The sequence below is a fragment of the Erythrolamprus reginae genome, chromosome Z (assembly GCF_031021105.1).
Source record: "Erythrolamprus reginae isolate rEryReg1 chromosome Z, rEryReg1.hap1, whole genome shotgun sequence".
Classification (NCBI taxonomy): Eukaryota; Metazoa; Chordata; class Lepidosauria; order Squamata; family Dipsadidae; genus Erythrolamprus; species Erythrolamprus reginae.
The window spans coordinates 57263080-57278410 of NC_091963.1; the positions used below are offsets into that span (position 1 = coordinate 57263080).

Below are 15331 nucleotides of genomic sequence, written 5' to 3' on the forward strand. Positions count from 1 at the left end.
CTAGTTTAAAACTATATATCACCAGTCTGTTAATATGAGATTAATTAGGATAAGAAGCATTCAGGGAGAGGTAAAGAGAGAGAAAGAGGAAGTAGAAAGATGAAGAGAGGGACGTAGGAGGGGAAGAGAAGGAAGAAGAAGGAAGAAGGAAGAGATGGAGATAGAAGGAGAGGAGTGTAATGGAATGAAGGAAAGCAAACTGATGAACAGGATAAAATAGGTGCAAAATAAGACACTTATTTTTGATTGATTGAACATAAATGTATGTTATTGACATTTTAAAATATATGTGTTGACATAAAAATAGAAATTCTGGAGGAATTTTTAAAAAAATTAAAAAACATATTAGAAATGAAAACACTGTATGAAAAAGAAAAATGAAGCATAAAGATATCACTTACCAGAAAACTTAATAACAAATACAGTTATATCTCATCTTACGAACCGTTTTCTAGCAGATGGGTGAGAGGAGGGGGGAGACCCCGCTTGGGAAAGCCTGGCTCCAGTTCCCTTTCGATCATCAGAGCCTGCTAACTTAAAATTGCTTCTTTTGGCTGCTGCTTGCAGCAGCAGCAGCCGGGAGAGAAGCGAGGGTTCATAAGATGAAAATGGTTTGTGAGAAGAGGCAAAAAAATCCTGAATGCCTGGTTCGTATCTCAAAATGTTCATATGAAGAGGAGTTCGTAAGACGAGGTATCACTGTATAGATTATTATTGCTTTTCACTTTTATGGGAAAACTTACTTTTGGCATATTTTCCTTAACAAAATGATAGCATCACCAAATAAAACAACTTAAAAATTAAGCAAGGATTATAAATTATAGTGGAATTATCCTGAAGTGTTCTACATTTAGAATTCAGATATTGTCACTGATATGCAGAAACTTTATGTTTAACCAGAAGTGTCAAACTGGATTTCGTTGAGGGCCGCATTAGCATTATAGTTCTCCTCTGTGGGCCAGCTGGCGGTGGGAAGAAAGGATGGATGCCTCCTACAGCACCCTGTTGACCAAAATGGGGCACTGGGGCACTCCACACTGCACATGTGTGGAGCCCCCATGCCCTGTTTTCAGCCTGGATGGCTCCTGCAGCACTCTGGCAGCCAAAATGGGGCACAGGGGACTGTGTGTGTGGCCCTCCCCTGTCCCATTTTGGCTGCCAGAGAGACTGCAGACTCGTCTTTTGCTATTTCCAGGTCGGCCATGCAGGCCAGATTTAAGCACCTGGTGGGCTAGATCATTGAGTTTGACCCCCTGCATTAAACCTTATAACCAGACCAGGGTTTCTCAGTCTTAGGAATTTTGAGATGGATGGACTTCAACTCCCAGAATTCTTCCAGCCAGAATAGGAACACCCATCTTAAAATTCTTCAGGTTGGAAAACACTAGTTTAGGGTCCCATTGTACAATTTGGAACAAGACAACATTCACAAGATTATACAAAGCAAATTTTTTCTGTGTGTGTAATTTACAATGCAAGTATGAAAACATCTGTTGACAAACATTTGTGATATTTATGGAACAACTCACAATGAGTACTGCAGAATCTCCTGCACAATCACTTCTTTTCTATAACAAGTTTACACCTTTTTTTGGCTGCTAAGGCATTATATTTTTGAATGATTTATCTCCCTTCTTTATCATTTGATCAGCAATAAATGAAAAACAATTTGACAAAATATATTGAAACTATAATCTAAAATCAATGCTATTGAATTCTAAAGTAAGTTTAAATCAGAATAAAGTGTATCCCATGTAAAATGTTATTGGCAACAAATAAAATTATTAAAGAACACTGCATATCACTGAGCAGAAAAAAGTGTACCTTGTAATCAATTTCTTGTTGTATCTTCTCTCATAAGCTGCACTGATAGCAAGTGAAGCAACAAAGGAACAATCTGATACAATTGTCTAAGAACCAAATACAGTAAACAAATACAAACAGAATTCAGGAATTTAGTTCTTACAGTTCAGCATAATATTGGAGACAACTTTGATCCAACCCAAAACTATTTTTATTTCCTTAGTTGAGATAGAAACCTGTCAATTCTCCACTGCATCTGGAAGGAGAGTCCAACATGGGTTATTTACCAATCCTATTGGTAGAGACTGAGTTAGAATTTACATAATTATTAAGCACCGCCCCCCATACTGCTCCCATGAGCTCAGTTTTAAAAACTCAGTCCAAGGGTAGAGACCTACTGAGTTTTGCTCTAGGAGTTAGAGATATAAGGAATGTTTGAGTAATTAAATATTGTCCCTGTGTTTTTACCTGTTTAATCCTGTGCTTTGTCTTTCAGATCCAGAATACCGCAGAAGAACAGGAGGAAGGGGTCTCTGCCCTCCGCGGGCAGCACCCCCAACGACCCTCCTCAGGGGTTTTGTATTCCCTCCGTGGGAACACCCCGTAGAGGAGCATCCAGCCTGGGGTCCCTGACCTCCGTGGCCAGACCAGGGCTGCGAGCCGAAGGTGGGGGGGTCCGCCCCCCCACTGGGAGGCTCGAAGGCGCTACAGCTCCAGACGCCGAAAGGGAAGAAGCGGAGCTGCGCCTATCAGCTGTTCGGCGGCCGGGAAGACCGCCGCCGCCGCCGGAACAGAGAACTGCCGCCCCGAGCGAGCTACAGCAGCCGCTGGAATGTGAGGGGCCTGGGCATGGAGCAGGCGGCTGGTGCCGAAGCTGGAAAGCGGCGTAGAGCGGCCAGCACCGCCGGAACGGCCGGAACAGCCGGGCGATGCCGGGAACGGCTAGGGCGGCGCCATTTTGTGGCCAGATTTCGGCGCGAAACCCAGGGCGCCCACCGGATGTATTTCCGGCAGCTGTTGAGCGCGAGCAGGCTAATGAGCCTCAGAGCGCAGGCGCAGAGCCTCGAACGAGGCGAGACGCCATTTTTTACTGGGCTGACATAGCGTTTTCTGGGCAAATCGCCAGACTCCTCTAGAACTCTGCAGCTTCGAAAGAGTGAGTAGTAATGGAAGAGCAATCAGGCAATGACAAGCCGGCATCACCGGTCAGGCCTAAGGAAAAGCCCAAGGGGAAGGCCAAAGAAAAATCAAAGGCCTCTTCCTCCCTTAAGGAGGCCGAAAAACGCATTAAGGCCCTGGAGAAAAAGCTGGAGGCAGCCTTGCATACCTCCCCTTCAGCGGTGCCATTAACCCAAAGGCCAACCTTGAACCCGGAGCCATGGACCCCACTATCCTCCTTTGGTGCTCCAGGGGCCAGATATGAAGGAGACTGGTCACCTGACCAACAAGCCACTGCAATACCTCCTGTGGCACCTTCACCAGCTCCATCGTGGACCAGGCCCGGGTCAACTGGACATCCCAGAAGGGATTCTCAGGGGCCTTCAGCCACCTTCACCCCCACGGCGGCTGGGTTAAGAGCACAGGCGAGTACATGGCAGGAGATGCCACCAGACTTGCAGGAGCTGATTGCAAACGTATACTCGCAGGGCATAGCGACTGGAGCCAACCAGTATGCCCCACAGCAGGCACAGACACCAAGGAACGTGTGGTCAGCACCGCCCCCCTCGGGTTTGGGGTCCCTCTCAGAAGAACTGTTGCTAGGAGAGGACAGTGACAAAGAATACGACATGTCTGAGGATGAGGCACCCCCAGAACAACCAACTCCGGCAGGCTTGTTCAAGCCAACCCTATTCAGGACTCTGCTATTTAAGGCCAAGCAGGTAATGAACCTACCTGGGACGGCTAAAGCAGCTGAGGAAGGGGGCAAGACCTCAACTACTCTCCTCAGGGAGCCTCAACCCGAGTCTGACCATTTTCCAGCATCTCACATATTCGTGGAAGGGGTCAAAAAACCATGGCAGTATCCAGCAGCGGCCCAGGGCCCATCCAACCTGGAGCGGAAATTCTACACCTTCGATGAAGAGGTGGAAAAGCTGCTCGAATACCCGCCAATCGACGACCCAGTCGTGACCTTGGTCTCCAGCGCCTTGGTTCCCTCGGAGACAGGAGAAAGCCTGAAACCAGAGGAGAAGAAGGCGGAGACGCTTCTGCGGAAGATTCATCAGATGGCAAGTTGGGGATTCAGAGCAGCGGCCGCTGCTTCCTTCCTGAACAGGGCATCGATCCTGTGGCTCCAGGAGATGCAATCTCGACTGGGGCCGGAAGATGGCAGGTTGCGTCAAGAGCTGAGCAAACTGCTGGCAGCAGCGGAATTCTCTGCGGATGCGACGTTACACGCTGCAAAGTTCTCCAGCAGAGGTATGGCCACCGCCTTATCGGCCCGTCGCCTTCTGTGGTTGAGGAACTGGCCAGCGGACCTGAAGTCCAAGTGGCAGTTGGCATCAGCCCCGTTCCAAGGCACAGCCCTGTTTGGTGACATCTTGAACAAAGTCCTCGTGGAGGACAAAGACAAAAGGAAAGTACTTCCCAAATTGGGCAGACGGCAAGACCGGAGGTCTACACCTTATGCGAGGCGGCAAACGCCACGTTGGGACAACTCAACAACCGCCACACAACATCATCGACCATTCAACCAAGGTCAGTTCACACAACAAACCTTCAGGAGCGACAGGAGGTCGTTCCAGGACAGATCCAGGGGATATCAGCAATCCAGGCGGCTCTTTCGGGGGAGCAACCAAAGAGGTTTCCGTCGGTCCAAATGACTGGGACAACCAGCTGCCTCTCAGGGGAAAGCTGCAACACTTCAGTACCTCCTGGCGCAGCACCTCATCCGACCGGTGGGTGCTTGCCACAGTGTCGGAGGGATTACGTCTGGAATTCATTGGGCGACCCCCCAATCGGTTTATCCATTGCCCAATTACGCGAACACCTCAAAAGAGAAGAGGCATACCTCCACGTGCCCATACACCCGGCACACCGGAAATATCTACGCTTCTGTACCGAAGGAACGCACTACCAGTACAGAGCTATGCCATTCGGCCTTTCCTCGGCTCCACGAACTTTCACAAAGCTCCTGGATGCCTTGACGGCCCACCTGCGCGGACACGCCATAAGGCTGATGGCATATCTGGACGACATCATTATACTGTCCAGATCCCCGGCTCAGGCCAGGCAAGACTTGACTCAGACCATCCAAACACTGGAAGGCCATGGATTTACCATAAACAAGGAGAAAAGCCAACTGTCGCCCAGAACCAGACTTCAACATCTGGGGGCCATTATAGACACTCGAACCAACACAGTGTCGCTTTCACCAGAGAGACTAGAGAACATCCAACGTCTGATCACCAGTCTCAACCACCGTGGGAAGGTTCCATTATCGCTCCTATCGAAGATTTTGGGAACCTTGGTGTCGGCTATAGGAATCGTTCCTTGGGCCAGGCACCATATCCGGACTTTGCAGTGGTTTCTACTGCCAGAACAAAGGTCAAGGATGAGCCACTCTCATTGACGGGTCAAGCTACCTCGGAGAGTCAGAGTGTCCCTGAAGTGGTGGACGTCCCAGGCTATTCACAAGGGCTCACCATTTCAAATGCAGGACAAAGTCATCCTTACCACGGATGCCAGCCTTTATGGTTGGGGAGCACACATTGGCATCACATAGCTCAGGGCACATGGTTGGTCTCAGACCTAAGTCCTGTAAACATAAACTTCCTCGAGCTCTACGGACTTTCCTTCCAATTGTGCAGAACAGACATATATTGGTCTTAACCGACAATGTGGCGACCAGAGCCCACCTAAACCACCAAGGGGGCATGAGGTCGCAGCGCCTGATGGAGGAGTCAAACAGTCTGTTCAGCTGGGCCGAAACACACCTTGCTACGCTGTCGGCAGAGCACATCGCGGGAGCCATCAACACTCAGGCGGATTGGCTCAGCAGGTCCACAATAGACCCATCGGAGTGGAGATTAGACCCAGGAATATTTCGGCAGATATCTCACAGGTTCGGGGAACCTTCAGTAGACCTGTTCGCAACGCGACAAAACACGCAAATACCAAGATTTTACTCGAGGTTTCCGGAACCGGGAGCGGAAGGGGTCAACGCCTTACTGACACCATGGCCTCCCGGCTTGCTATACGTGTTCCCTCCAGTGAACCTGATTCCCAGAGTAGTGGAAAAGATTCTGAGGGAGAAAGCAGAGGTGCTAATGATAGCACCACATTGGCCTCGCCGTCCGTGGTTCGCCGACCTGACAGCAATGTCAATATCACCACCGTGGAGGATCCCGGACCAGGTCATCTCTCTCAGCCAGGGGATCCTGCAACATCCGGACCCGCAATGGCTACAGTTGACCGCATGGCACTTGAGCAGAACAGGCTGAGACATCTGCAATTACCAGAGGAGGTCATCGACACGATACAGGCGGCACAGCGCCCCTCCACTTCTAGGATCTACCAGGCGTCGTGGGCAGCCTTTTGCAAATTTTGTGAGAAGGGAAACAAAGATCCCACGGAAGCATCTGTCGTCACGGTATTGGAATTTCTACAAGCAGGAATAGGAAGGGGTCTAGCCTCTAACACCCTGAAGAGACAAGTAGCAGCTCTCTCCACCATGGTCCAGACGGCGGAGGCACGATCACTTGGCTATCATCCGCTGGTCAGAGACTTCATGAGGGGCGCTTCAAACAAACACGCCCCGCCAGTAAGAAGGTTCCCATCGTGGGACCTGACACTAGTTCTCCAGGCATTAACAAAGCCACCCTTTGAACCATTAAGAACAATCCCGATAAGACTTTTATCCATAAAGACAGCCTTTTTGGTAGCAATTACATCCGCACGCAGAGTGTCGGAAATCTCCACTCTGTCCGTGAGACCGGACTTATGTATCTTCCATCCGGACAGAGTGGTGTTACGTTTAGATCCCACCTTTATACCAAAGGTGAACACCCATTTCCATAGGAAACAGGAGCTAATACTGCCTGATTTCTGCACACATGGAAACCATCCTTCAGAGCTACTATGGCACAAGGTGGATGTCAAGAGAGCCCTGAAAATATATATCAGACGGACTGAATCATTCCGGAAGTCAGAAAAATTGTTTGTGTCTTTTTCTCAACATCAAATGGGACTTGGAGTTTCAGCCAAATCTATTAGTCGTTGGCTGAAGGAATGTATTATGGAAACCTATAGAGCGGGAGGACATAGTCCACCAGTAGGACTCACGGCTCACTCGACCAGGAGTGCAGCCGCATCAGCAGCATGGACTACGCAGGCATCTATTGATGATATTTGCAGAGCGGCTACCTGGGCGGCACCGTCTACGTTCATTAAACATTACAAGTTAGATTCATTTGCATCAGCGGAGGCTGCCTTCGGTAGACGTGTCCTACAGAAAGTTTGTTCATCTCCAACGTCCCTTGCAAGACCTTCTCCCTCCCATGGGCCTTAAAACTTTGGCATATCCCATGTTGGACTCTCCTTCCAGATGCAGTGGAGAAGACCCGTTGTACCTACCTGAACGGTCTTCTCGATGCACTGGAAGGAGAGTCCAAACCCACCTGGCATGTTGAGTCTCAGGGACGCCGGAGATGGGTGTTTAAGTTATGGTTGTGTTAATAAATGTTGGTTATCCTCTTACTTGGTTTGTTCGTTTTTAAAACTGGGCTCATGGGAGCAGTATGGGGGGCGGTGCTTAATAATTATGTAAATTCTAACTCAGTCTCTACCAATAGGATTGGTAAATAACCCATGTTGGACTCTCCTTCCAGTGCATCGAGAAGACCGTTCAGGTAGGTACAACGGGTCTTCTCTGACAGATTGAAACTAAATTCAAAAGTATTCTCAATGTGTTTAATGATAACCCTTGTCACTAGTTCTCTCCCCCTCTTCTTTGCCCTCGCTGCAAAACAAGTAGTTTCAATGGGTTTGACGTAGGAATGAAATGCTTCCAGTTTGCTCGTGCCTGTCAGTTGTGAGAGAGCCAGTCAAGAAGAGAGTGTGAAGCTCTGCCCACCTGTCCAGATGCTGTCATTTGGATTCTTTTACCCTCTGTGCATGAGCAAAGTGTTCTGAGCATGCGCAGAGGGTAAAAGTACCCAAATGGCAATGTCCAGGTAGGCGGGTGGAGCCTCACACTCGCTTTGTGACCGGCTCTCTGACAACTGACAGGCACAAGCGAACCAGGAGCATTTCACCCCTGGTGTGATACTACAAATGGAACAATAGAATAGAACATAGAAAAATAGAATAGAATAGAATCCTTTATTGGCCAAGTGTGATTGGACACACATTATAAGAAAAATCTAGGGCCTATATTTCAATTAAGAGAATTCTATAGCATATTTTGGAAATAGAAAATCTTGTTTTCAATAACAGGCCTGCCCTGGCAACTCTGAAAAAAGAAAAAAATGATGCCAGTGTCTGCCAGGAAATATTTTAGACAAATATGTTTATTACAAAGCCAAGAAATGGGGAAAAGGGACCTTTAGAAAGAATAAACAAGAAGATAAATATCAATTAAGGATGAAATGTCAAAAAAGGCCCCGAAGGAAACAAGAGACACCAAGGTGAAAATGAAGTAAAAGCACTTGTGATAAACAACTCTAAATATGGACATGAGGAAGGGGCATGAATAAGAAACCTATAAATGATGTGCCTTGTATTGAGCAAATCACCCAGAGATACAAAGGTGTCTCTCCGTGATCTCTTTGGGTCCCTGTATGCATACCGGTCTATTTTTTCTTTATTTTGTTGTCAATAAAGTGTTTTTCCTTTTATTCTCTTGGTCTCTTGGAATTTTTCTTACACAAAAGGAAGTTGCACTTTTAGACAATATTCTCAGAATTTATTAACATAGGATGGTTGTAGAGCTTGCAAACAGAGAGAAGAAACCGAGTAAGGCAATCTTCCATCTTCTTTTTACAGTAAAAACAAATATAGTGAAGTTACAGGTTCATCTTATCTAGTTACTGCCCCATTTAATGATTATTCAAAATTGCAATGATGCTGAAAAAAGTAACATTACCATGAGTCCTTGCACTTTAAGATCATTGCAATGTCTCCACAATCATGAGATTAAGATTCAGTGCTTTAAAACCAGCATTTATGATTGCTGTAGTCTCCTACCATCATGGGATTACTATTTGTGCATTTCACAGCTGGCTTTTGAAAGCAGAATTAATGGAAAAGCAGCAATAAAATCACAAGTTAATGGTCACGTTGTTTAATTTAAAAACATGTTGATTAGAGATGAAGTTGCAATTGTTAAAACTTTCACAAACTTAAGTGTGCAATGTATATTAGAAAGCAAGATTTCAGGTGAGAGATAAACTGAAAAAAATTAGGTTTACCTGTTTAATGCTGAAGCTTGACACAGTATAAATCATAGTAGGATTATTTGTTATATCGTTTGGCCGCATCCATCGAGAAAACATGGCCTTTTGTTTAGGAGATAAGGGCAATGGGCCACATTTATCTCTGAAATCAAAACTACTTGGTAAGTATACTATCTTTAGCAAACATCATTTCATCAAATGTTATTATTCAGGATAAATTTTTTAAAATATGAAATCTAAGCATTTTAATGCATACGATCAGCAAACTACATTCTTATGGTTTTGCTCTTAGCTTCCCAGTTCTTAATAAAAATCATTTAGTTTCTATTCTGAATTTGAGCCCGTTACATTCAAACTAGTCTCTTTATTATAGAACATTCCTTATTTTCATTTTGATTTGCTTTTTTATTTCTGAAATCATTGAACATATGTTCTCTAACTTACCCTGGTTCTATTAAGATACAAACTATTCCCTCATTGGCTAAGATCTACAAGATTCTGCTATCAAGATTAACACATTCTAGTCTAGTGGAAAACCTTATTCTTATGGTTTGTAAACCATGACATATGATCTGATATTATCTGATATATATGATAATATGTGTATTATCTGATATGTGTGAATAAAGCTATTTTGGCTTATTTGGCACAACATGTAATCAAGTGTTAACAGAAAGTCTACATTTCAGACATAAAGTGTCTGAACAGGCCAAAGGAAGTACTGTAAAAAACATTATTAATTAATTAATTCATTATTAATTAGCATGCCTGATGACTCAACATTTAAATATTTTAATAGAAACAATTAAGGCCAAGATCCTTGTACTGCATCAAACCCAAAGACTACTGCTGTCATCAAAGAAGCACAACCTATCAGCACCAAAGTGTGTTAATATTTATCAATTTGTTTGCATTTGTAGAGACAATTACATTCAGAACTGATAGGTATTTGGCTTTCAGAATGAAAGAGCATTTCCCGAACTGGGTCCAGACAGCTTTGAGTAATTCAACAGCAGCAAATCATGGTCACAAAATGCCTTGTTTGACCACTGCGAGACATTAGCTATGTGTCACCAAATTGATCCAAACACTGTATTCAAAGTTTTATTGCACCACAGGAACTCTCGTTTTCTGCAGTTTGCCGAAGCGGTTGACATCAATCGATTGAAGCCTTCTTTAGGTGTGCAGAAACAGCTGTGTGTCAATCTACACTTCCTGTGGCCTTGAGATTTGCCATTGGTTGTTCCCCACATACATTATATGTTTAATTAACATTTCTTGTTAGATCCTATATTTTATGCTAATTTTCAAGTTTGGTACTGATGAGTCAATACGAAATACTTGCATCTATTAACACTGTTCATCTTTTAATTGTACTGTTTAAAAATTCATTAGAAAAGGCCTGCAAGAGGCCACTGCTTTAACAGATTACCAAACTGATATGCCAGTTATATTTGCTGACATAAATTTAAATTATTTGGTAAGCCTTGGGGGAACATTCTGCCAAAAAGAAAACCATCTAGAGCCATGATGACAAACCCACCGCACGTGTACCAGTGGTAGCACTCAGAGCCCCCTCTGCTGGCACAGGCGTCATTGCCTCGGGTCAGATCTCTGTGGTATTTCTTTCATGAGCTTCTATTTCCCTGTAAACGATGAAACAGAACCTCACAAAAGAAAAATATCTTACCTCTTGCCGCGCTGTCCCACCTCACCCCATTCAGCGGTCTTCGGGTCTCTGCTGCACATGTGTGCATGTCCACAGATGTGAGTACACATGTCTACACATGCACACATTTGCGTGTGCACACACACTTTCAGTTTGGGAATGTGCACATGCAGTTTGGGCATTTAGTGTCTAAACGGTTCACCATCGCTGACCTCGGCATTCAGAAAATTTTGCTACAATATTAGAAAAAGGGGGTGTGGTCAGGAGAGGGGGCATGGTTAGGGAGAGAGGGAATGATCAGCAGAGAGATGGGACGTGGTCAGCTGCCATGGCAATGTAGTTCTCTGTGCTCTGCACCAGAATCCCTGTTGTTCAGGGGTGCCGATTCCAGTGGAATCAAACCAGATCCTCATTAGCTAATTAGCTATCGGAAGTGTTCAATTAACATTGAGGACTTGAAAAGCAAGAACTAAAACCCATGTTGGTGGAATTTATTTATTTATTATTTTTTGACTTAAATTTTGGATTTAGAAAAAACTTTAAAACTTAAAGTTTTAATATTTTCCACTTAAAATAAATTTAAAAGAGACTGGGATTCTGGAACTCTGCAGTGCTGCCATCTGCTGGTGGAAGATTTGTTGGTGAGAGATTGCATATGGTTTACACTAGACTTGGTTTGTTTGAAGCAAGAACCACTGGGCTATGCAAAGTACAGTGTTCCCTCTTTTTTCGCGGGTTCGAACTTCGCGGAACGTCTATACCATGGTTTTTCAAAAATATTAATTAAAAACTACTTCGTGGTTTTTTCCCCCTATACCACAGTTTTACCCACCCGATGACGTCATATGTCATTGCTAAACTTTCATCTGCCTTTTAAAAACATTTTTTAAAATAAACTTTAATAAATAAACATGGTGAGTAATAATCTAAACGGTTGCTAAAGGAATGGGAAATTGTAATTTAGGGGTTTAAAGTGTTAAGGGAAGGCTTGGGATACTGTTCATAGCCAAAAATAGTGTATTTACTTCCGCATCTCTACTTCGCGGAAATCCGACTTTCGCGGGCGGTCTCGGAACGCATCCCCAGTGAAAATCGAGGGAACATTGTATTGCTGTTTTTTCTTTTCTACAAAATAGGATAAAGGAGAAACAAAAGGAGATATTGTTGATATTGCTGAATTGTAAGTTTGAACTCTAAATGAACTTTTAAAAAGAGAGAGAGAGAGAAAGCTATATTAAATATGAAAAATAATCCCTGCATATGGAATAGATTAAAGTGACGTCTTTTAGGCTGTTGGAAAGATACTAGTAGACAGCTGGAAAAAGTTGCTTCTTTGGATAAGGAGATGGAGATTCAGGAGTTAATGTATATTTACAATGATCTTTGAAGAAATCTTAGGGAAGGTAAAGATGTAATGAGAGATTTGATTGAGCTTACAACTTGAATGAGAAGAAAAACACAGGGAGTCTTGGACATAAAGGAGACTCTCAGTAAAGATTGTGATAAAGATATCAAACAAAAAATTGTAGACAAACAGATTGAGGAGATTTCAGGAAGATATGGGGATAAAAATGAGATTGAAAATGGACAAACCAAGGGCTTCCGGTTTGGCGGTGATCGCGGCGGGACATCCTTGGCAGGGCTCTGCCAAGCGATCCCTTCTACCCCCTTCGAAGGTCGCATTTGCGATCGGATCGGGCTCGGATGGCCCGATCCCAGAACAGGGGGCTCCCCTCTGCCCGAGGAGCCATCGCTGAGACTCCAGAGGCAGCGGTTCGCCCCGCAGCTTCGAAGACGGGAGAACCGATCCTCTTCGCCTGAGAGGACCGGCCAGCGCTTTCTCCCCTCACCCAGCGGGAAGCTGAGAAAAAGCTCTAAATTGAAAGTTCTACATTTAACTAACTGAAAAAGAATACATCCGATAAAGGACTCAAGGTAAAAAATTTCCTCTTTGTTTCAAGACCAAAATCTGAAGATTTGATCGTTCGCAAGCCTCAAGGGAAAGCTTTCTTTAACGAGGCGAAAGTGAAAGTTTTTTTTTCTGAGTCTCATCCGCAAATAACAGCCGAGACTAAATTCTCTCATTTTCATTGTTTCCATTTTGTATTTGAAGTTTGGAATCTATAAAACATTTTTTTTACCCTATGCTTTAATAAAAGATCTTGAACTGGAAATGACTATTTAGAAGATTTCAATGCTTAAAAGAAATTAGTAAAGATGACTAAAATTTCTTTTTTATAGTCTGTCAAAACATTGTGTTCCGGGCTGACATCTTAACAGCGGAGGAATATAACTTTGTTGCCTTATTTTTTCTCATCCTGTTGTCTTTGCAACATAATAACATTATATAACAACTTGAAAATAAATGGGAAATAGAAGGAACTGATACCTTTCCTTTGGAATATTTACCTTTGGATTAACCTACTTGGATTACTTGCTGATTGCCTTTGAACTACTTTGGATTACTTGCTGATTGCTTTTTTTCCTTGGGATTATTTTTTCTTCTGAGAACCTTTTCACATCTGCCTGATCATATGAACTTCTGATTTCTAACCTGACTCCATCTTGGGATCTATTTTTTTTTGCCTTTGTCTAGAATTTGGAAAAGAACATAGACTCCATTTTAACTACAAGAAAATTATTAATTTGACTTTTTTTTTCTTTTCGTGAGACCTGCAATTGGGATTAAGTACAATTGTATTTTCTGACATTGGGATTCACACTCTTTATTCATCTAATATAATTTCCTGATTTATAAGAAGAACATAACTATACATATTGTGTTTTCTTTTTGATTAATTAACTCTTTTTTTGTTCTCCTTCTGATTTTCCTTCTTTTTATTCCTATTTTTAAAAGAAGTTTGAATTGAAGACTATGCATTGTTAGCAAACCTTGGTTTCCTGCTCTATTCTAATTATTTGAATTGAAATACTCCCCATTTCTTTTTTCTCTCTCCCTTTTTCTCCCTCTTCTTGCTGCCTTATTAAGTCTTTTTTCTCTTCCTTTTTTTTTCTCTGTACTTTTTCAAAGTCTCCCTTTTTAAAATAGTTATTACTCTTTCTTTGCTGTCATTTATTTTGTCTTTTTATTAGACCATTTATTTTTAACTTTTATTGGTTTTCTATTCCTAAAAGTTTTATATTTGTTTCCTGAGTTATTATATCTTTAAATTTTTAAATTTTTAAAATAATTAATAACAATATATATTGGATTTTGAATTTTGAATTTTCTTGATAATTGAATAGTTATAATTTAAGCGTAACCGCTAATAAAACAGATTGAATAGATTTGGAATTTATAGAAATTTTCTCCTTTTCACTATATATAAATTTAGATTGATTTAAATTAATTCAAATTCTAAACAGCGGATCCAAAATTGATAATGTCAACTTCTTCAACCGTTGTTAAAACAGTCAAAAAACAACCTACTGCAACAATCTCTTCTCCACAAGTGTCCCCACGTCCTTCCCCGACGCACCAGGCCTCAGCTATGTCTTCCAAGGATAAAGAAAAAGACAAAACAACGCAGCCCAACTTTGCAACATTACAAGAAACTTTAAACAATATGCAGGACTCTATCTTTAAATCTCTAGAGAATGCCACCCAACAAAGAGAGGCTATAAAAGAGGATGCAACACAACAAAGGGAAGCTATAAAAGCAGACTTGGCAGAATTTAAAAAGGAGATGGCCCAACTGAAAGCTGATATGGGCGAGGTGAAAGACCAGATAAAGGTGATCCAACAAGCACTACAAGAAAGTGATGATCGAGTGAAAAAGGTTGAAGAGAAATCCGACAAAAACGCAAAAAGAATTGATTATCTCGAAGGGAGAGCTGATGCAAGACACAGAAGACATGATGAATCAATTATTCAGCTGGAGATGCAACGTGCTTCGTATGGACTACGATTTCAGAACATGAAAGAGGAAAAAGATGAAGATTTAAAAATGACTATGGCGGAAACGATTGGAGGAATACTCCAGGAGGATCCTGCTGCGCTAGTGAAAGAAATCGATGAAGTTTACAGGACTTCGAATAGTTACATCCGTCGCCACAATCTTCCAAGAGAGATTCATATCAAATTCACCAGGAAAACTTTGCGAGATGACATACTCCATTGGGCAAGAAACTCCAAACTCCAACATCAAGGAGTGGAAATAAAAATATTAAAACAAGTTCCAAGAAGTGTCAGAGAGAGCAGAAGAGATTACCAGTTTCTTACCAGAATTTTGATCAAAGAAAATATAACCTATCGTTGGTTAATCCCACAAGGTCTCTCTCTGACATGGCGTTCTACAAGATACAAGCTGGAAAATGTAGAACAAGCTAGGTATTTCTTTGAAAATAGTGGCATCAGCCACATGGACTTTTCAGATAAACAACAAGAGGCTCAACAACAACCAGCACAACACCAACCAGGGGAGATACTAGCAATCCAACAAGAGGAACTATTGGGGGCCACAGC

The 15331-nt window shown here is 43.0% G+C and overlaps 1 protein-coding gene across 4 annotated transcripts in view; it reads right to left on the reverse strand.

Moving 5' to 3' along the window:
- The window catches only part of CAPN7 (calpain 7), a 154261-nt gene that overhangs the window by 51874 nt on the left and 87056 nt on the right, over positions 1-15331 (reverse strand). For all 4 annotated transcript variants that reach the window (XR_011556772.1, XM_070726935.1, XM_070726933.1 and 1 more), the window contains 2 exons: positions 9213-9339; positions 1825-1910 (listed from right to left, as the gene is read on the reverse strand). Coding sequence is in view for 3 of the 4 variants with exons in the window: in XM_070726935.1 (XP_070583036.1) it covers positions 1825-1910; positions 9213-9339 (213 nt within the window). In the remaining variant the exon portion in view is untranslated. The remainder of the gene's footprint in view (positions 1-1824; positions 1911-9212; positions 9340-15331) is intronic.